We start from the raw sequence: 24,000 nt of genomic DNA, 5'->3' as shown, positions 1-24,000 counted from the left end.
CTGCTCTAACAGGTCTCCCCATCCCCCGGCCTTAATTTCATAGGCATTACAGTCCGTTCAGTAGTTGTACAGTAACATTTAAATCTATTACTGTATGCAATATACAAAAATACGACGTACCTGTATGGTATACCAGGTATAATATTTGGTACATCTGGCAGGTGAATAAACCATTATCAATCACATTGCCCCGTTGTGTTGATAGGTTGATCTTTTGTTCCAATATCATGACACAATCAAATTCTGAAGCAACAGCAGGGTGTCCAAGCTTCAATAACACCCAGTGACCTAGGTTAGGTTAGAATCCAGAGACCTGGATTCGGTTAGGATCCAGAGATGCATGGTAGCATCCAGTGGCCTATACTCTGTCAGACTTTATAAGATCGCTGTGCAGATGTCAAATGTTGCCAATTTTATGGTATAGTAATCATAGTAGGGTCAAGAAGTCTAATGAAATACGTTTCAGAAATAGTCTTTTTTCAACAGATTCTGAATATATCTTATTTCACCTATTATTGGTACATGATTTTTTGCTCGGCATTGCCAGATTAGAGTGTAAGGGTCCTATGCTTTGTACAGGGACTTGAAAAGGTTGTGGTCAATGTCATTAAGGGTCAGGGTCACTGCTCTTTATCATCTACTGTGATAACAATGGACAACCAAAGGCACTCCCACAAACGCCTTCAACTACCACCCAAGGCCAAGGAAATGGTCTATAATGTTCTGAAATCATTCCTTTTAGAAAAACAATGAAGGGGTATTTTAACCGATGTTTTGGAGGCTATCAAATGAGAATTTTAAGAAATTAAAGTCAGAAATGACTATTTGCAGACCAAACTAGAAATATTCACAGACCAAACTAGAAAGTATGAGACAGAAAGCATATTGAAATCCCCAGTGTTTCAAATTAAGTGAATCCAGTGACTGACTTTGATGAAAATGTTCTACAAAGAACAATTCTTGGTTTCTACGATTGGAAGGAAATTCCTACTTTCATCAAAGTGCTGGTAGCAATGAAAGAAAATATTGTTTCTAGTAGTAGAGAATCTCTTTGCTATGTAAAAGTAAATGGTTGTCAATTCTTATGGACAAAGACAATTTTTTGTCTCTGCGGAAATCATTTTAAAAGAAAAACGGATGCAACACAAATAACATCCAAATACAGTATACAGGGTATGCAGTAATTAGAAAAAACCGGGGTACTCCAAAACTACACTGTTGGTAAATCCTTGACAGATACAAGCTCCTCAAAGACAAAAGGCTTCGAACAACCATCAAGGAAAGGGGGTAGCTTTAATGTTTACCATGCAGGTTCTAAAGACTGTTTTGTTCCAAACACACAACTGGTAGCCCATGCTAAAACTGACGGAGATTATTATCACCAGACAAATAGCTGTGTTCGAAAAGTGGTTCCATACGCAACTGATATTCCCGCAGTCTGTTATACTAGTTTCGGACAATACTCAGCTACCACTCCATCAAATTAGACACTCCGCCGATGACATTTGAAAAAAAAAAAATAGCATTGCAAAATGGGGAGTCAGAAAACCTTTGCTAAACAGCAAACTGTTACAAATGGTGAGAAAGTGCACATGGAACATGGAAAACAAGTACTGTACAGTATGTGTTCAGACTGCATCAGAATAGTCAAAGTTACTTGTCTTCCACCCATTAAGACTATATGTGGCTAAGTGAAGAGCTACATTGAAAGAAAGAATGAAAACCAAGTTGTGGAATGATCTTCCTAATCGGGTGGTTGAATCAGTAGAACTTCAAAAGTTCAATGTTGGAGCAAACGGTTTTTTGTTGACCAGGCGGACACGAGTCTTTTTATAGTTTATTTATGACATATTTGTTTCTGATGTTGTTAATAGTTTATATATGACATGTCCGTTTTGACGTTGTTACTTATTTTAGAATGATTTATTGTTAATTTGTTCTCTTCATTTATCTATATCCTTATTTCCTTTCCTCACTGGGCTATTTTTCCCTGTTGGAGCCCCTGGCCTTATAGCATCTTGCTTTTCCAACTAGGGTTGTAGCTTGGATAGTAATAGTAATAATAATAATAAAATGTCTCCAATGTCTAAATTTCAGTGTAATTTCACCTATTTAGGTAATTAATTTCGGTAAATAGTTCAGCGTACAGGTATTGTTGCTCACGTTTAAATAAAAAAATATCACCAAAATAAGGACTCTAGCGATTGGTGTGTGCAGCACATCCATATCTCGCTTTCCAAAACAGAAGAACAGTGAAGTGATGTTTATTTGCGAGCATAGCGAACCACGGCGGAGGAAAAACCATTAGAGGAACAAGATGTGAATCAAATATAACTATGATACTTTAATTCCAGTCAATTTCATGAACCATATATTTTTCCTACTTGTAATCTCATTTTATACACATTTCTGACTTGTTTACTTGTTTTGGGTTTAAATCCAACCCTCCACTTTAGTCGAGTGAACTACTTCTCGGGCGGGTCCATATTAATCATCTAACGAAACATTTTCATTATAACTTAAACAATTCTTTGATTGTAGCATCTTCCAAATCATATGATCTTGTGAAAAGTTATGTCTTTAGTTTCTTCTTAAATTTCTGACAATGACTATCGGGGCAGCCCACCTGTTCATGATTTTTCCTAAAAACCTTATGAAAACAATTATGAAGGATCATAGTGAGTAACCAGGGTTTTGAGTGGGGAAAATTTATATAAAAAAAAAAAGTGATTTGCAACAATAATAATGGTCAGAAATGTATAAAGAAAACTAGGTGACCAGTAGGGAAAATATATGGTACACGTGAGTGGCTGGAAATTAAAGTTATCTACGATTCACATCACGTACCTCTAATGGTTTTTGCCCCTCCGTGGCTTTCTATGCTTGAAGAATTAACATTACCTATCTGCTCCTCTGTCCTGGCAGGCAGAATATGGATGTTATCCACGCCAATCACGTGGGTCATTAATTCAGGGATAATTTCTTTCATATGAGCAACAATAGCTATTGACTGAACAGTGTTATAAACATAATAGCAAAATAAACAAAATTACGCTAAGTTTAAAAAATACATTGTACTTCCGTTTCGGAGACATCTTGTGACAGTAGTCAAGCTGAAACTGAAGGGGAGGGTGGAAAAAATGACTGTTGTAGAACAATATCCAGGAACTTATGCATAAATATTTGCAAGCTCTTAATTGGTTAAAGAGCTGGCAATACCAAATGCATACAACGCATGCGCAATAACCACCATCAGTGTCCCAAATGTAAACAATGGACTTTTATTAAGAAATAGGCTTTAAATTTCAATTGACCGATACTGAAGTTATTATACTCCTGCCACGATTAACCATATGGAAAAAAATGCCAAACTAGCAAGCAATCGTCCACTTCTAATTGGGAATTTCAGTTTCTCTAGTAACTATAGTACCATATAATAACCAAGAAAAATGCCAAAATAGCCCACTTGTCAACTTAAGGCGAAATCCAGTTACGCTAGTAGTAAAAGTATCAAATATTAACCAAAGAATTACAGTTTTGATAAAAAGTAAAGTGACATAACTACTAATAATAATATATATTAACTAGTAGAGATGACAGAAATGATGTTAAATGGGTGGCCCTTATTGTAAACTACTTGTGTTTACAATCATAAGCTACAAACTTCGCGTGGGAGCCCTTGTATATCAGCGGCTGGTTCCTCCTGACCTAACCTAACTTACAAGCCGTGTCCTTACTTAGCCTAGTTACCTAACGGGGTAGGGGGCTATTTCCCCCTAGGACCCCCTTACACTGCCGTAATCTTATTCAGCCGTCATTATGCATACACCCCTGAATTAACAGAGGACTCGACAGTCTTCTAATCAATGTTGTTGGTCTGCGGTAGATTCACCAACAGTTAGCAGACCTCAAAAACACCAGGAGTTACTAAGAAATTATTTGCCTAAGTATATTCAAGAATCCTTGATAAGAATTTGAATATTGGGTAAATATAAAATCTAGTTCACTTAACTATTGCAAATTTGGCAAATCTCCCCTTGCCAACTCTCAGCAGTTTTGAGGTCTGCTATGCAGTGACTCGGTACAGGTGGCGAGTCATCCTATAACACTTCTTGGATAGTGTGGGGGTGGTTGGGTCCTCCATTTATTCTCCGCAAAAATATTCGGCCACTTGGCTAACTCGCATAGCGCAATATGTACCGCTTGCCAAAACAGAAGAGCACAAAATATAGTTTAATTGCAAGCGTAACGAGCATCGGCGGAGTTAAAACCAGTATAATTAATGTTAGTATGTGAACTAACACACTCTTACACTATATTAAAAAAAAACGGGGTGTATGTATGATAGCAGCCACCTGTACGTTTGATTACGGCTAACTTACAATACGGCAGTGTAAGGGGGGTCGCAGGAGGATATTAGCCCGATCCCTATTAGATAAGTAGGTAAGAACACAGCTTGTAGGTTAGGTTAGGGGGAAAATTTAGGTTAGTTGTAGAATTTTATTCCACAAGGGAGGAACTGGCCGCTGATATACAAAGGCTCCCAAGAAACTATGGGCGACGACAAACACGGACAGGAAGGATACTCGTTTTCTATGCGAGTAGCAGGCCTGGTGACCCTATGATCTACAAACGTACCCATCTTCCAGATCTATATACATTAGGAAACTGTAATTAAAATAATAAAAAACGAAATCACTCTGAGCCTCAATTGGTCCAATACTACCTAACTACCCTTCAAGTTAGAGAATAATCCAGGCTGGCCGAGCTATCCTGCACAATACTGACCTGGAATCAAGACATATATTAAGCCACAAGTCTGCAAAGTCTAAACGAGTCTAGGTCAAGTGACTCGTACACTTCCTACTAAGCAACCATCCCATTAAATTGGGCCACACTTCCCCAGGACCCATTCGGCCCCACCTGGGGCCCAATTTCACGACATACCTCTAACCAGATAGCCACACGGGAACCAGATTGCAAACCAACACAACACGGGACGAAGTAATGTTAAGATAATGAGCACAAGGAAGCGATTAACCCGATCTATCAAGGTCTCTCTCTCTCTCTATCTATCTATCTCCCCCTCTCTCGGTCGTGACCTCGTAAATTCCTTTATCACTTCTCTCCCCCTTGGCTTTTCCCCCTTTTCACTTTGCCTAGACGGACATTTCCTCGAGAATAGCCACTCCTAACCAGCACTGACCGTAATTTCCTTCCATATATATGAAAAGAAAGTTAAATATTGACCTTCACTCATCTGAGACGGACCTGGGAAACCTAGATCCAGAGGGACCAATGTGTCGCCTTTTCGCCTTATTTTAGCACTTGAGGCGACCTCCAAGCACGATTTCCGGTCAAATAAAAGAGAGAAAGGGGTTAAAACAACGGCCTGGGATGCACACCCTACCTCCACTGAATCTAGGCTATCATCTAAAAGAGGTTCAGTATCCATCGCCGCTGACAGAACTCAGGAGAGAAAATCTCCACCTCCATTCGCTTGACAATAGACGGAAGACTCTGAGGTGGTGACTTGGAAAACAAATGACAGTCGGGTAAACAATTCTTATAGATATATAAATAAAATTACTTTATAATATAACTAAAATCTCTAATAATATTAAAAATACACAAACAAATATTATATATACATATATTCACGTTTGTGTAAGTAATTATCATAACAGCTAACACGATATTAAGAATCCGATCCTCTATTCCGTGTCATCTATAGAGTTTGATCCTAATTTATATTAGTCACTCGGGACCGTTTAAGACCCTGTTGAGACCCAGGAAGAGACCCCAGGAACTATGACGTCACGGGAACAAAATGATGTGTTTTGGAGGCGCGGAAATCCACCGCTGGTTTCAAAATAATTATATGTGGCCATTTTTTTCCCCTTTTGGAAAGGGTTTACTTACGAACGCATTCACTGCGTATATACTGCGTATATACCTACCCAATGTGAATCTTATTGCGAGGTCGTGTACACCTGAAATACGTATTCTATCAATTTTTTCTCTGGTTTACCACTTCCTATTTGCGTCAAGAGGAAGCACTTTCTTGTACTTTCTCTAGGCAAAGTTTGAAATGGTCGTATTGTCGTTTAAATGCCAATTTAAGTTATATGAAACAAGGCAAAGACAATTTGTCCTCTATACCCGCCTCAATTTCATCTATGTCATTCTATTCCTATAGATGAGCAATCGGGATTATAGATAAATCAGCTAGAACTTTCTTGTACTTTCTCTCTCTAGGCAAAGTTTTAAATGGTCGTATTGTCGTTTAAATAGCAATTAAAGTTATATGAAACAAGGCAGAGACAATAATTGGTCCTCTATACCCGCCTCAATTAAGATCACCTATGTCATTCTATTCCTAGAGTTAGATGAGCAATCGGGATTATAGATAAATCAGCTATAAGCATCAATTATGATTCATCATTCGATCTGGCCTTTAAATAGTGGTTTTCATTTGCTTGTTTTCTCTGGACCAATCAGTAGAGCTTGGAGGTAAACAGTTGTTTCATGATTGTTAAGTGAATGACTTTTACATTGGGATGTGGGCTCGTGCGCGCGCGCGCTCACTCAACTCAAAACATTCTCTCTCTCTCTCTCTCTCTCTCTCTCTCTCTCTCTCTCTCTCTCTCTCTCTCTCTCTCTGTATATATATATATATATATATATATATATATATATATATATATATATATATATATATATATATATATATATATATATATGTAGAGAGAGAGAGAGAGAGAGAGAGAGAGAGAGAATGTTTTGAAATCAACATATTGAGATTAATTTTGAATACCTACATGATTCTTCACAAAGCTTGTATCTCTCTCTCTCTCTCTCTCTCTCTCTCTCTCTCTCTCTCTATCTCTCTCTCTCTCTCTCTCTATATATATATATATATATATATATATATATATATATATATACAGAGAGAGAGAGAGAGAGAGAGAGAGAGAGAGAGATACAAGCTTTGTGAAGAATCATTTAGGTATTCAAAATTAATCTTATTATTTTGATTTCAATATTCTTAAAGCTTTCATTTATAAATATTTGTTAATGGATTTCGGAGTGTCCAACTATTTGTGTAGCTCAAAATGTTCACCATTATAATCTTTATATTAAAGTGTAATCCACTTAATGTATGGATAACTAAGGGAAAGAAGATATACATTCCCACTTCCATTCTTCCACAATCCATATCAGCATTGATCAATTATCTCCTCTATATTTATTTACCCTCTATACTTTCTCCTGTTGCAAACACATTCAATCTCTTTTTACTAGCTTCTTGAGTTTCTTATTACTTACTTGTTTACTTGTTTTGGGTTTAAATCCAACCCTGCACTGAAGTCGAGTGAACTACTTCTCGGGCGGGTCCATATTAATCATCTAACGAAATATTTTCATTATAACTTATACAATTCTTTGATTGTCGCATCTTCCAAATCATATGATCTTGTGAAAAGTAATGTCTTCAACTGTCCACTATGCCATATCCCATTTAAAACTCAATTTCTTATCTATTATATTTACACCTACGTCCATGTCACTACCTCCATTCATAAGTTTAATATCAATAGGTTGTGGTGGACAATGTGGTAACGTTCCTGACTGGTGGACACCAGACTGGGGTACGAGTCCCGCTCAAACTCGTTAGTTTCTTTGGTCGTTACAACCTCACAATCCTTGTGAGCTAAGGATGGCGGCATTGGGGGAGCCTATAGGCCTATCTGCTGAGTCATCAGCAGCCATTGCCTTGCCCTCCTTGTTCCTAGCTTGGATGGAGAGGGTGCTTGGGCGCTTTTCATATGTATATGTGGTCAGTCTCTAGGGCGTTGTCCTGCTCGATAAGGCAATGTCACTGCCCCTTGCCTCTGCCATTCATGAGTGGCCTTTAAACATTCAGACGTAACATAAGCGTGTGGTCCACTTCCATACGAAATAAGTTCCGCTCCTGACACCTTATTTTTCATCAAAAAGTTTTTATCATCTATATTCTATACCATACATTGGTAACATCCTCTCCATTGCCTCTTTATAGATTCTATTATGAACTTTTTATAGGTGGCTGTGTGTGTATGCCACACAGAGCATTTTCAATTTATTTATAAGCTTCTCTCATAACTGTTTCATAACAAATATGTGATATGCGCACCTCTTTAGTTTAGACGCGCTGTTTTTCTTCTATTGGTCTTTAGGTCCCCTTTTATTTTCTTCAAAATCTTACCAATCACTTTTCCTTTGTATACTAAGTAACATTATGCCTATATTCATCTCAAAGTTGCATTTATCACCATAATCCCTATGGAGTAACAAGTGTCTCTCTCACTCATTTATTCAAAATATTCACTTATCCTGACATACCTTATACCTTATAAACCCTGGTCAGCCACTAAATTACACTATCACTTACAATCCCACAATTCCTGATGCCATTGCTTTTCAATCTCTTACATTACAAATCTTCTATCCATAGCTGATACAGTTGGACACCGGAATTTCTGTCACACCTCACTCTGAGAAACTGCACAGTCACTTTTGACTGTGCGGTGAGTTCCTGTGTGTAAGCTCCGCCCACCAGCTCTTGTCATCTCTCCCTACACTATCTGCTTAGTTACTCGCTACCTTCTTTGGAGCAAGGTGTGCCAGAAACTCCTGTATCTGACTGTACATCCATAGGCTTTTGCAAAATAACAGGTAACCCTATGCACGCCTGACCCATCTAGCCCTGGCTTGCCTACATCTTCCACAGTCAACAGATCTAACATATTGGAAACTTCCCTGCCTAGCGTATTATCGATCTAGGGTTCGAGTCACGCTCGAGCTCGATAGTTTTTTGTAGTGTCTGCAACCTCACCATCCTCGTGGGCTAAGAATAGATATCTAGTTTGTCTGTAGGCTTACCTGCTGATTCATCAGCGTCATCGCCAGGCGTATAACTACTCGGTTTCTTCCCTTTTCTCTGGAAGGGAGAGAAGACGTAGTCATACCCTGGTGAGTAAGGGTACGTGTGCGTGCATATCTAAGTATTTAGCCGCCATTTTTGACGGTTTGCGTATAATAGTAAACTACAATTTCCTTGTCTTTAATGATAGTTCATACTACACACATTTACCCCTTGTATAACTCAATATAAAATAGGCCTAGTTCTAAAGTATTAAATATTTTATAGTTTATATAGGATATATTTATTTTCATGTCATTGCTCTTCTTAAAATATTTAATTTTTCTTTGTTTCCTTTCCTCACGTGGCTATTTTCCATGGTGGAGCCCTTGACCTTATAGTATCTTACTTTTCCAACAAGGGTTGTAGTTTAACAAGTGATAATAATAATAATAATAATAATAATAATGATAATATCTCTCCAAAGCATTGAAAGAGTATGTATGGATTGAATGGTTAATTCATGAAAATATACTTATTTTAAATAATCATATTTGTTTTCATGCTAATCTACGTAAGCCTATCAATCAGTTGTTGTTACACTTGTCTACTGAAAAAATATCTAACAATTGTAGGCCGGGTTATGCACACCGTAGTCATACTTATAGGCCTACTTTGTCCAAGGACAAGGAATGTCATTCGGCAGAGAGAGAGAGAGAGAGAGAGAGAGAGAGAGAGAGAGAGAGAGAGAGAGTTTGTGTGTGCAGTCAAAGCTGGTCGCCACTAACTTATTATTATTATTATTATTATTATTATTATTATTATTATTATTATTATTATTATTATTACTTGCTAAGCTACAACCCTAGTTGGAAAAGCAAGATGCTATTAGCCCAGGGGCTACAACAAGGAAAATATCCCAGTGAGGAAAAGGAATACGGAAATAGAATTAATTAACAATTAAAATAAGATATTTAAGAACAGTAACAACAATTAAAATAGATAATTCATATACAAACTATAAAAACTTTAACGAAATAGGAAGTGAAATAGGATAGAATAGTGTGCCTGGGTGTACCCTCAAGCAAGAGAACTCTATTGCATTGGTCATCACACTACAGAATTGCAAATGAGACAAGTAGTTTAATCATATGGTCCCGGATTCGAAGAACACGACCATGGTGCTGGAAATGTGTCCTAAATTGAGACCAAGTCTCTTTCATTTACGGCCATTGGTAGTCGAGACTTGCCCTCTCCCGTAGAACAGTTGGAATTATTGAGTAGGGCAAGAATCAATTCTTATGCGATACTGAACACGTCTCGTGACGTCATTCAGTCCTCATTTATGTTAATACCATCTACTAGGCAGGCAGTTAATTCTAATAGCCAGGCCTTCTCCATCACGAGGCTCAATACTACGCAGTACTCTAGAAGTTTTATTCCAGCTGTTACCAAGTTGTGGAATGATCTTCCTAATCGGGTAGTTGAATCAGTAGAACTTCAAAATTTCAAAGTTGGAGCAAATGCTTTTTTGTTGACCAGGCGGACATGAGTCTTTTTATAGTTTATTTATGACATATTTGTTTTTGATGTTGTTAATAGTTTATATATGACATGTCTGTTTTGACGTTGTTACTTATTGTAGAATGATTTATTGTTAATTTGTTCTCTTCATTTATTTATTTCCTTATTTCCTTTCCTCACTGGGTTATTTTTCCCTGTTGGAGCCCCTGGGCTTATAGCATCTTGCATTTCCAACTAGGGTTGTAGCTTGGATAGTAATAATAATAATAATAATAATAATTATCTTGAGTGCCATATGTGGATGAGATCACGACGAGGGGTAGATGGAGATGATTTGGGCATGCTCTTCGCACTCCCCAAGAGAGTTTAGGTCACCAAACGTTCATCTGGGCTCCACAAGGGACTAGAAGAGTTGGTAGACCCAGGCCTACATGGCTGAGGACTATGAAACGTGAAGTAGGAGATGATGAATGGAGGATTATTGCATTAAAAGCTCAAGATAGAGACGACTGGCGGAATCCAACCGAGGCCCTTTGCGTCAATAGGCGTAGAGGGAGATGATGATTATATTGTTATATGATATTGCCTTTATGGAACTTTGTGCTTTTCCCTTTTACTGAAATGGAATTGCCAGGTTTATAAGCATAGTATCTTTACATTAATTATTTTATTTACTCCAAGAGATGTTTTTCTGTTTCTATCACATAAGGAAACCTAATGCACTATAGGAATTAAAGTACAAGATTTGCTCATCGTATAGGCTACATCCATTTTAATTGCCAAACTACATCATCGAAGCACTTAGAAAACAAGAAAGTCCTCAATTTTCTCCTCGAAAGCCTTAATATCTTCAGTCTTTCTGATGTCTATTGGGAGCTTGTTGTATAATCTTGGAGTTGCACATTTGAGAGCTCTAGTGCCTACAGTAGGCAATAGGCATACGTCTTGGCTCCAATAACTTTAAACCACCTGTACATAATCTCGTATCTACATAGGCTATCTGAACCAAGAACAAATAGTAAATTTGGTGAAAGGGCTTTTAGCTATTGTGTGCCTAGACATTATAATAAACTGCCAACTGAAATGAAGGACCTAAAGGGAGCAATTTAATTTAAGAAGAAACTAAAGACATTACTTTTCACAAGATCATATGATTTAGAAGATGCTAAAATCAAAGAATTGTTTAAGTTATAATGAAAATGTTTCGTTAGATGATTAATATGGACCCGCCCGAGAAGTAGTTCACTCGACTTCAGTGGACTCAGTGGAGGGTTGGATTTAAACCCAAAACAAGTAACAAGTAACAAGATTCGATGGCTACGCTATGTGTATCAATTCTCAAAGATATTTTGGACGTTCGTTCCTGAAAACTTGGTGAGTTATTACAAATATCTTAAACTATATTCTAGCTTTAATATGCAGCCAGTTTAATTTACTTAGCATCGGAGTAATCTTTCTTCTGGGTGGGACACCTTTTACCAGTCTTGCTTCTCCGTTTACGTTTTGTAATTTCTTAAGTTGCACTTAGGGTAGATGGAGTTACAGTTGTTAATAATGGTAATAATACAGTTAATCCCAAGTTTCTGAGAATATTAATCTAGATACTTCTTTATAAAACCGTTTCTTACCATATTTATTTGAGTACTGATAGACAAATTGCAGTCAGTTGATAGTAATAGGCCTAGGACTAGGATATGAACTTTACTGGATATTGGGACTAGGTTGATATTAACATTTATTTGGAGGTCGTCAAAGTTTCTTAAATTGTTTTTCATCCCTGCCACCACAAAAACAGTATTATTTTCATTAAATTTTAGTTTATTTAACTGCCATCCATTCCCTAACACAAGTTAGCAAGTTTAAAGTTTCATCGGTATCATCAATGTCATCTATGGCGAAGTAAAATTGTGTATTATCTGCAAATAGTTTAAAATTCACTTCATGCCTCTAGAAGTTTTATTCCGGCTGTTTTGGAATGATCTTCCTAATCCGGTAGTTGAATCAGTAGAACTTTTAAAAGTTCAAACTCGCATCAAATGTTTTTGTGTTGAACAGGCTTACGTAAGTCATTTTTATAGTTTATATATCAAATATCTGTTTTAATGTTGGTATTGTTTTTAAAATATTTTATTTTAACTTTGCATTACTTCCTATACTACTTATTTATTTCCTTGTTTTCTTTCCTCACTGGGCTATTTTTCCCTGTTGGGGCCCTTGGACTAAGCATCCTGCTTTTCCAACTAATGTTGTGGCTTATCAAGTAATAATAATAATAATAATAATAATAATAATAATAATAATAATAATAATAATAATTAGAAGCAATGTATGTATGCCCGAACTCATGAGATTATACAAAGTGTATGCATGAGCGCAAATCATATACTTTGGTGTATATGAAATACAACATTGCATTAGCCTACATATGCATATAATCATCTTAATATATTCTCTGATGTACGTTTAGAATTACACGAAGTATACAACTCCAAACATGATTTTCCTTAGTAGGCCTATGCTTGATAAATATTCATTAATATAGAGTCATGCTACTTCAACATATAATCTTTGCTTATCATATAACACACTCGCATATCTGCCCTCTGATAATATTCATTAGATAAAGATGTTCTTTGTCAATGCACCTTTATCAACATTTTTCTTTAAAACTTATCTGAAATAAGCTGTCCGAAAACAAACTAACAACAACAACAACAACAATGAGGGGGTCATGTAGTCTAAAATTAGTTAAATAATATTAATGATAATAATAGCCCCCATAATTTGCAAGGCAATATATAACAATTTTCTATTCAAGGCAGATTTCACTAGACCTAGTATGCAAAATGGTACATGACAGCAAAAAAAAAAAGAAAAAAAAAGCAAACTTGTTACAATGATGGGGTCATGCAGTCTAAAATTAGTAAAATAATATTAATGATAATAATAGCGTCCATAATTTGCAGGGCTACATAACATTTTTTTATGCAAGGCAGATCTCACTAGACCTAGTAGGCAAAAGGGTAAATATCAGCAAAAGAAAAAAAAGAAAAGAAAAAAAAGCAAACTTTTTTACAATGATGGGGTCATGCAGTCTAAAATTAGTAAAATAATATTAATGCCAATAATAATAGACCCCATAATTTGCAAGGCTACTTATAACGATTTTCTAAAATACAAATGAAACTAGACTTAGTAGGCAAAAGGGTACATGTCATCAAAAAAGGCAAACATTTTTACAATGATGGGGTCATGCAGTCTAAAATTAGTAAACTAATAATAATGATAATAATAATAGACCCCATAATTTGCAAGGCTACATATAACGATTTTGTTATGCAATGCAGATTTTACTAGACCTAGTCATCAAAAAGAGCAAACAATACATACGTACGGAATCTAATGATAAACAAAAAAAGCAACGAGATAATTGAAACAACCCCCAACAAGTAAAAGAAAACAGCCAATTAAAGAAAAGTGCTCACAAAGACTTCTATAGTTTACGCAAACTTTTTTTTTTTTATCTTTTTATTATTAAATTTTACAAAAGGATCAATACAATGACTTCATATATACAATATAAAATAATAATAAATTACATCCTTTACAAATAACAAAGTTAGTAAGCCTTATATCCTATAGAGTAACTTATATTTCTTTTTATTCTTTATTTTACAATAGCATTAAGTACATAATCTTTGGTAAAGAGCTTGTCTAATTTATTCACATAAACTTTACTCAATATAAACTTGGTTTTTGACATTTTACGCAAACTCAGACAAAGCTCACAGGCGCATTGGCCAATGAGTTCGCCATAGTATGAAAAGTTCCCAAACTCAATGTTTCTAACCTTGAGGGAAACCTTGTGCAGGTTCTCAGTAAGACTAAATTGCCCTTCACATTCCGGATACGAGACAAGGCTATTATAGACTGCGAAAGGATGTTTCTACGTTCAATTTAAATGCATATGGAGTTTTATAAAGCGATGATGTTAATTTCTTACAAAAAAATGGCGTTTCATCTTTATTTCATATGTTTGGATGATCACGCAAATAATGCAAAATGATAAGACGGAATCGTATTTTTATAATTGTTAATAAAACGTGTTATAGAAGGTTTCTTTTTGAAAGTCATAAAAGTATGTCCGTCATTTCTGTAGTTAATATACTTTAGAATTATTAATGTATTGATGTTTCACACAAAAGGGTTTATAATTTAGCGTTAATTTATTATGTTGTAGGCCTACGTTCGTTCTTAATACTCTCATTTCAGTGGGTTTTACATATTTTTTTTTCTTTTTTAATTCAGACTCATAATTTGGATAAAACAATTTCTATGTAATTTTCCGTAAACAAAAAGCTAAATTTCGACACAACCAAACGTGTTTAAAATGTCATCCATTTAATTATTATGATTGTAGTAAAAAAAAAAAAAAAAAAAAAAAAAAAAAAAAAAAAAAAAAAAAAAAAAAAAAAAAAACATTGCTACAAGCTCAAGGGCCCAAGCAGGAAAAGTAGCCCAGCGTGAGAAAGGAATTTTTTTTTTTATCTTTTTATTAAAAAGTTAAATTATATAATCTTTACAATCACAATATTTACAGTATAATCACATTTAATTGCACTTTTCTATAAACAGATCCATCTAATTTAACAAATTTACAACATCACACATCTTTATTTTAATTTTTAGTCAATCAAAAACAATAATTTATATACTTTTTGGTGAAATAAGTGAGTAGCTAATGAACAGTACATAAATAACGAATAAAAATATAAAAATATTCCTAAGATCAGTCTGTTATAAGGAGTTTATTTATGACATATTTGTTTTTGATGTTGTTAATAGTTTATATACGACATGTCTGTTTTGACGTTACTTATTTTAGAATGATTTATTGTTAATTTTTTCTCTTTATTTATTTATTTCCTTATTTCCTTTCCTCACTGGGCTATTTTTCCCTGTTGGAGCCCCTGGGCTTATAGCATCTTGCTTTTCCAACTAGGGTTGTAGCTTGGATAGTAATAATAATAATAATAATAACGGTCCCCCTCCCTACACCGTTGGAACAGTACGGGCCGGTTCGAACTTCCGTTCCACCCCGTGATGTTGTCGCCAGGAGACGTCACAAGACATCACTAGACATCACCACCAGGAAACATTGTTTGGATACTTATCTCCAATTTTCCCGACTTCCTTTGACTGACAGAGCTTAATTCTAGACTTTGCTTTAAGTGTGCTGAAAATATCTTTCAGTTCAAAAAACTATTGAAAACCCATTTATTTTCACTCAGCTATAACATTGAGACAAGTGCAATTAACCCTCTTTACATTACATAGACTTTTAAATTTTTAACTATAATATAAATGATTTGGAAATCCCGTCTGAACGCTTAATAGCGAAAGCAGGGATACTTGATAAACCGTCAGACATAGACATAGACATAGACAACTTGTTAACATTATAATTTTCCCTTTAAAACGAGCTTTTTTTACTTCAACAGCTGTGTTGCAAAGTGACTCTCCGTGTAGGTAGGTAAGTGTCTTTTATTATTATTATTATTATTATTATTATTATTACTTGCTAAGCTACAACCCTAGTTGGAAAAGCAGGAGGCTATAAGCCCAAGGGCTCCAACAGGAGTTTATGAATGAAGATAATTACAACACGTAATGTTTATAAATTTTCTCTGCTTATTTGCACTTTCAAAACAACCCAGGCATGGCGAAGGACTTGATGCATATTGTGGGAGGGAGAATTCTCGCCAAAGGTGGAATGGATGGTCGGGAAATTATTTAGTGAAAATAGGGCAGACCAGCATGTCGTACTGAAACTTACTTGCTTGTTTCCTTGTTTTGGGTTTAAATCCAAGCCTCCACTGAAGTCGAGTGAACTACTTCTCGGGCGGGTCCATATTAATCATCTAACGAAACATTTTCATTATAACTTATACAATTCTTTGATTGTAGCATCTTCCAAATCATATGATCTTGTGAAAAGTAATGTCTTTAGTTTCTTCTTAAATTCAATTGCTCCCTTTAGGTCCTTCATTTCAGTTGGCAGTTTATTATAATGTCTAGGCGCACAGTAGCTAAAAGCCCTTTCACCAAATTTACTATTTGTTCTTGGTTCAGATAGCCTATGTTTGTCACTCATGTGTCTTATGTTAACATTTGTTTCTAGTTCTAGTTTGTTCAGGCATTCTTTTAGATATTTTGGTTCAGTATCAAACGTTAGTAAGAGTAGCTTGTTTTCAATTCTCGCCTTTACCGGCAGCCAGTGTAATTTAATTAGTGCAGGGGTAACTCTTTCCCTATTGTGTAGTCCTTTTATTAATCTAGCGGCTCTGTTTTGTACTCTGAATTTTCTTCAGCTGATAATTTGGAGGTTTAATAAGACCTTTTAATGAAAAGCACTTACTTGTGGCATGAAAACGATATTACTATTAGAAATGAGGTTTCAAGAAGACTTACCATTTAAAGTTGATACGTTATTACGTTAACCTTGTTGTCCAATTTAAAAAATATATATATATTATTGAATTTCTGTGGATGAACTTTTATCAGTTATGCAACATGAAAAAAAAATGAAGAAAACACTTCGAGTAATAAAGACGTTTGTGGATTCCACAAGCAATGAACCTAGCAAGTGAAAGTCAAACACAGGCGATTTGTCTGACATACGCGTCAGGAATAGACTATTCTAGTCAAACACATGCATCACGGGACAAGGCAGGATGCATCGAGAATAATTTCTACAAGCTCTTGTCATTTGCAAAATAATATGCAAGAACAAAGCTACCAGAAACGATGGATAGGTCTAGGTAACGCCATAAAATATACTCTCAGAAACGATGGATAGGTCTAGGTAACACCATAAAATAACGATGGATAGGTCTAGGTAACGCCATAAAATATACTCTCAGAAACGATGGATAGGTCTAGGTAACACCATAAAATAACGATGGATAGGTCTAGGTAACACCATAAAATAACGATGGATAGGTCTAGGTAATACCATAAAATATACTCTCAGAAACGATGGATAGGTCTAGGTAACACCATAAAATAACGATGGATAGGTCTAGGTAATACCATAAGATATACTCTCAGAAACGATGGATAGGTCTAGGTAACACCATAAAATATACTCTCAGAAACGATGGATAGGTCTAGGTAACACCATAAAATATACTCTCAGAAACGATGGATAGGTCTAGGTAACACCATAAAATATACTCTCAGAAACGATGGATAGGTCTAGGTAACACCATAAAATAACGATGGATAGGTCTAGGTAACACCATTAAATATACTCTCAGAAACGATGGATAGGTCTAGGTAATACCATAAAATATACTCTCAGAAACGATGGATAGGTCTAGGTAACACCATAAAATATACTCTCAGAAACGATGGATAGGTCTAGGTAACACCATAAAATAACGATGGATAGGTCTAGGTAACACCATTAAATATACTCTCAGAAACGATGGATAGGTCTAGGTAATACCATAAAATATACTCTCAGAAACGATGGATAGGTCTAGGTAACACCATAAAATATACTCTCAGAAACGATGGATAGGTCTAGGTAACACCATAAAATAACGATGGATAGGTCTAGGTAACACCATTAAATATACTCTCAGAAACGATGGATAGGTCTAGGTAATACCATAAAATATACTCTCAGAAACGATGGATAGGTCTAGGTAACACCATAAAATATACTCTCAGAAACGATGGATAGGTCTAGGTAACACCATAAAATAACGATGGATAGGTCTAGGTAACACCATTAAATATACTCTCAGAAACGATGGATAGGTCTAGGTAATACCATAAAATATACTCTCAGAAACGATGGATAGGTCTAGGTAACACCATAAAATATACTCTCAGAAACGATGGATAGGTCTAGGTAACACCATAAAATATACTCTCAGAAACGATGGATAGGTCTAGGTAACACCATAAAATATACTCTCAGAAACGATGGATAGGTCTAGGTAACACCATAAAATATACTCTCAGAAACGATGGATAGGTCTAGGTAACACCATAAAATATACTCTCAGAAACGATGGATAGGTCTAGGTAACACCATAAAATATACTCTCAGAAACGATGGATAGGTCTAGGTAACACCATAAAATATACTCTCAGAAACGATGGATAGGTCTAGGTAACACCATAAAATATACTCTCAGAAACGATGGATAGGTCTAGGTAACACCATAAAATATACTCTCAGAAACGATGGATAGGTCTAGGTAACACCATAAAATATACTCTCAGAAACGATGGATAGGTCTAGGTAACACCATAAAATATACTCTCAGAAACGATGGATAGGTCCAGGTAACGCTATAAAATATGCATAGGTCTCTATTACATCTGGGAGTCATTTCTTGATATTTTTTGGCGAGTCCAAGACGGGCATATTTAACCAAAATCTAGCTGGGTCACTGACTCACTGAAGAACATAAAAAGAAAGTTTAAATGAAAAATATACGAAAATATAATGGGATTCCTGTAAAAAACTAATTGTACACATTTAAGGAACAATGTATCACTATTGATGTCCTAAAGCATAGAACACCAATTAATGTTTTTATAGTTTATAATGGAGATATTTATTTTAATGTTACTGTTCTTAAAATTTTTCCTTGTTTCCTTTCTTCACTGGGCTATTTTCCCTGTTGGGGCCCCTGGGCTTATAGCATCCTGCTTTTCCAACTAGGGTTGTAGCTTAATAATAATAATAATAATAATAACGCCTTGGCTATGCTAACGTAATTTACTTGAAGCTAACAAAACAGGATATACAAGTAATTTGTTAGCACTTATAGTCCATTTCTTTTAGCGAGTCATATTTGCACCGACTCGCAGAGGTGCCCTTTTAGCTCGGAAAAGTTTCCTCATCGCTGATTGGTTGGACAAGATAATTCTAACCAATCAGCGACCAGGAAACTTTTCCGAGCTAAAAGGCACCGTTGCGAGTCGGTGCAAATATGACTCGCTAAAAGAAATGGACTATAGTTGTTATAAGTTACATACATCGTATTTTGGCAATTGCTGTAATAATTAAATAGGAAACAAAATATAAACATAAACGAAGATATGAAAAATAGCTAATAGAAGAAGTCATTGTACTAAGGAAGCATTTACCTTTAGAGGAAGATATGGCAAATAGCTAATGGAAGAAGTCATCGTACTAAGGAAGCATTTACCTTTAGAGGAAGATATGGCAAATAGCTAATGGAAGAAGTCATCGTACTAAGGAAGCATTTACCTTTAGAGGAAGATATGGCAAATAGCTAATGGAAGAAGTCATCGTACTAAGGAAGCATTTACCTTTAGAGGAAGATATGGCAAATAGGTAATGGAAGAAGTCATCGTACTAAGGAAGCATTTACCTTTAGAGGAAGATATGGCAAATAGGTAACAGAAGAAGTCATCGCACTAAGGAAGCATTTACCTTTAGAGGAAGATATGGCAAATAGGTAATGGAAGAAGTCATCGTACTAAGGAAGCATTTACCTTTAGAGGAAGATATGGCAAATAGGTAACAGAAGAAGTCATCGTACTAAGGAAGCATTTACCTTTAGAGGAAGATATGGCAAATATCTAATAAGAAGTCATTGTACTAAGGAAGCATTTACCTTTAGAGGAAGATATGGCAAATAGCTAATAGAAGAAGTCATCGTACTAAGGAAGCATTTACCTTTAGAGGAAGATATGGCAAATAGCTAATGGAAGAAGTCATCGTACTAAGGAAGCATTTACCTTTAGAGGAAGATATGGCAAGTAGCTAATGGAAGAAGTCATCGTACTAAGGAGGCATTTACCTTTAGAGGTAAATCGGTAGGCCAAGGGTGATATTTGAATTGGAAATGTGACATAATCAGATTCGCCCATTACTCAACCACAGGCTGCCTGAAGCAAATAAAGAGCTCTCTCTCTCTCTCTCTCTCTCTCTCTCTCTCTCTCTCTCGACTAAATTATTCAGTAGGTGAATTTCGAATAAGAAGTCATACGTTTTTCCTTTGTAGGTCTACAACAATTCACCTACTTATTTTGTTATAAAGACAATCACATTTCTTGAGTTTAGCTACACACGCACGCACACACACACACTCACACACACACACACACACACATATATATATATATATATATAGAGAGAGAGAGAGAGAGAGAGAGAGAATTGCGTTTGGTAATGAAACGGTTAGCCAAAGAAGCCTCTCTCTCTCTCTCTCTCTCTCTCTCTCTCTCTGTATATATATATATATATATATATGTATAATGTATATATATCTGTATATATATGTATATTTATATCTGTATATATACAAAGAGAGAGAGAGAGAGAGAGAGAGAGAGAGAGAGAGAGGCTTCCCTTGAGAACTATATGAAACAACCAGCACGATCTTTGACACCTAGACCCATAACCAGCCCCCTCTCTCTCTCTCTCTCTCTCTCTCTCTCTCTCTCTCTCTCATTGGGTAGATTTGACGTCGAATCCACCGAGAGCGAAGATATAAAAACTAGGTTATTAGAGGTCATGAAAAGTGATGAACAGGAAGCCAGTCTCCGAAGAACCGAACGGGTTTGGCTAATCCAGGAGCTTGGAAGAGTTACGTAACAATGGGAAGACGACAGCTAAGTAATCTACTTATGGAGACTTTAAAGGCCACTCATGAGTGGCAGAGGCAAGGGAGAGCGAGATTGCCCTATGAAGCAGGACAATGCCCCAGAGACTGACCATATTACATATGATCAGCGCCCAAGCCCCCTCTCCACCCAAGCTAGGACCAAGGAGGGCCAAGCAGTGGCTGCTTGATGACTCAGCAGGTAGACTTATAGGCTCCTCCAGACTCTCCATCACAAGGATGGTGAAGCTGCAGACACCTAAGAAACTAACGAGTTTGAGCGGGACTCGAACCCCAGTCTGGCGTTCACCAGTCAGGGATGTTACCACATTGGCCACCACAACCCTGTTTGTAAAGAAAAAAAAAAGGTACCGTAATGGTTGTTGTGGCCGATGTGGTAACGTCCCTGACTGATGAACGACAGACTGTGGTTAGAGTCCCGCTCAAACTCGTTAGTTTCTTTGGTCGCTGCAACCTCACCATACTTGTGAGTTAAGGATGGCGGTTTGGGGGAGCCTATAGGGCTATCTGCTGAGTCATCAGGAGCCATTACCTGGCCCTCCTTGGTCCTAGCTGGGGTGGAGAGGGTGTTTGGGCTCTGATCATATGTATATATGGCCAATCTCTAGGGCATTGTCCTGCTTGATTGGGCAATGTCACTGTCCCTTGCCTCTGCCATATGTGAGCAGCCTTTATACCTTTAATGCATATGTTATCTTTTGGGGAAAAGGGACCCAGTTGATAGAAACTGGAAAAATAGTTTGGCTTCATCAATTGGTAGCATAGATTGGGCGTATATAATAATAATAATAATAATAATAATAATAATAATAATAATAATAATAATAATAATAATAATTTCCAATGTAGCGTAGATTACTGTTGAGACGTCAGGATTTTTTTTTTATAAATACAATTATGGAAAAGAGTCCTCACCTATTTCGAAGCGAAGCTGAGGAAATCTATAGTAATGATAAGAGTTCTCTTATGATTTTATATTTCATATTTTATAATATATATATATATATATATATATATATATAATCATTAATTTCAAATGGGGCTGGTATATTCTTGGCCACACTGATTACCCTCAAAAGTCGCCCAATTTGGCGATTAGTCCCACAGACTCATTTGATCTTAATAAAACGTGTTTATGCCTTTCTACCCTTGAAGCAAAATGAAAATAAAGTTAAAGATCTTTTGATAAAGACGTTGAATCAACTCGACCGTGATTAAATACATAGCTATGAGTCTACCCAAGGTCTATAGAATGAGTCTACCCTAATGCTAGGATCACACATTCGCGTATATTGCTCCCGTTTACTCCCGTAAGCTGAAAATGACACTTATTTCGCTCTTTCGGGGAGATTATAATCCGTACGTAGCAGACGTACGTATGACGGGAGCCATTGCGACGCCAGTCTTTTGTACGTACGTCTGTGTTTACGTTTAACGTACGCATGTTCCAGTCAGAGGCCGGTTTGATTTCTGAATAGGTACGTCACTGTGCGGTCGAACGTTGGGGCCAACCCGTCATACCCAACACAGTTAAACATACAGTATGTGATGTTATTAGTTGTTATAGTAAACTAATAATTTTCTAATTTCCTTTCAAATTAATATCTAGTCTCATTAATCCACAAGCTGTAATGATTATTTTAATCAATATTGGCTAAATGATACTTATTCCGACATTACATTATTGTTTAATCATAATTAAAATAATCTTCTAAAACTATCATTACACACACAGGAGAGAGAGAGAGAGAGAGAGAGAGAGAGAGAGAGAGACTCTACAAGCTGTAATGATTATTTTAATTAACATTGGCTAAATGATACTTATTCCGACATTACATTATTGTTTAATCATAATTAAAACAATCTTCTAATACTATCATTACACAGAGAGAGAGAGAGAGAGAGAGAGAGAGAGAGAGAGAGCATAAACGCACAGACATAACGTGACAAATAGCGTCTATGTGTGACACGTGTTGGTTTAGGGACGAGACAGAGAGGGAAGAAGAAGAAGAAGAAGAAGAAGACGAAGACGAAGAAGATTAGTTACAGTTTGGTACTTCTATTAGTCTAGGGGGAAGTGAACACAGACTTATTGAGGTATCTGCTTGGTAAGGGAAAATGAGTCTAAGCCAACCTCCTTGAAGCCAAGGGTTTCGTTTAGTATTTGAGATTACGATAAGTTTCGTACACGTGCTGTTGATATCGTTGTAAAGTATATATATATATATATATATATACAGTATATATATATATATATATATACAATGTATATATATATATATATATATATACAGTATATATATATATATATATATATCATGATACAATATTAACTCTTACAGCCATTGTTCCTGGATTTCAATGGGCAGTGTAGAAATATTAACCGGTTAAGTTGACGAATACTAGTGTATAAAAGGCTTATTGTTTACTAAATAAGCCACATAGGCATTGTTAAATGTTAATACATTCATATCTTTAATGTCATACAAATGAAGACCAAGGGAGATGTTAAAATAACCATTATGACTTGAAGGATAACATTAAAAAAAAAAGTTAACCAACGTTTTTATAGTTCTAAATTAGAGTTCAAAATTGCAGCGAGTGTTTTTATGTTGAACAAGCTGTCAAGTCTTTTTTTTTTTATAGGTTATATATGAAAGATCTATTTTAATGTTAGTGTTCTTAAAATATTCTTTTAGTGTTCATTACTTCTCATGATAATTCTATTTCTTTCAACGCTAGGCAGTTACCCTGTGGAAGCTCATGGCCTTATTACATTCTGCTTTTCCAATTAGGGTTGTAGCTTAGCTACTACTACTACTACTACTACTACTACTACTAATAATAATAATAATAATTTGTGATTAGATATTCATTTGACAAAACAAGACATCG

General features: G+C 35.9%; 1 protein-coding gene across 1 annotated transcript in view; it reads right to left on the bottom strand.

Moving 5' to 3' along the window:
- LOC137657320 (beta-TrCP-like) overlaps positions 1-5,532 on the bottom strand; it is a 51,759-nt gene extending 46,227 nt beyond the window's left edge. Inside the window, 1 exon segment of the mRNA XM_068391654.1 lies at positions 5,411-5,532. Within this exon segment, the coding sequence (XP_068247755.1) occupies positions 5,411-5,455 (45 nt within the window). The 5' untranslated portion in view covers positions 5,456-5,532.
- Between the last annotated feature and the right edge of the window lie 18,468 nt (positions 5,533-24,000).

The sequence above is a fragment of the Palaemon carinicauda genome, chromosome 18, assembly GCF_036898095.1.
Source record: "Palaemon carinicauda isolate YSFRI2023 chromosome 18, ASM3689809v2, whole genome shotgun sequence".
NCBI lineage: Eukaryota > Metazoa > Arthropoda > Malacostraca > Decapoda > Palaemonidae > Palaemon > Palaemon carinicauda.
Note: the sequence above shows the minus strand (reverse complement) of the source record. Positions and strands in the feature narration are given on the sequence as shown.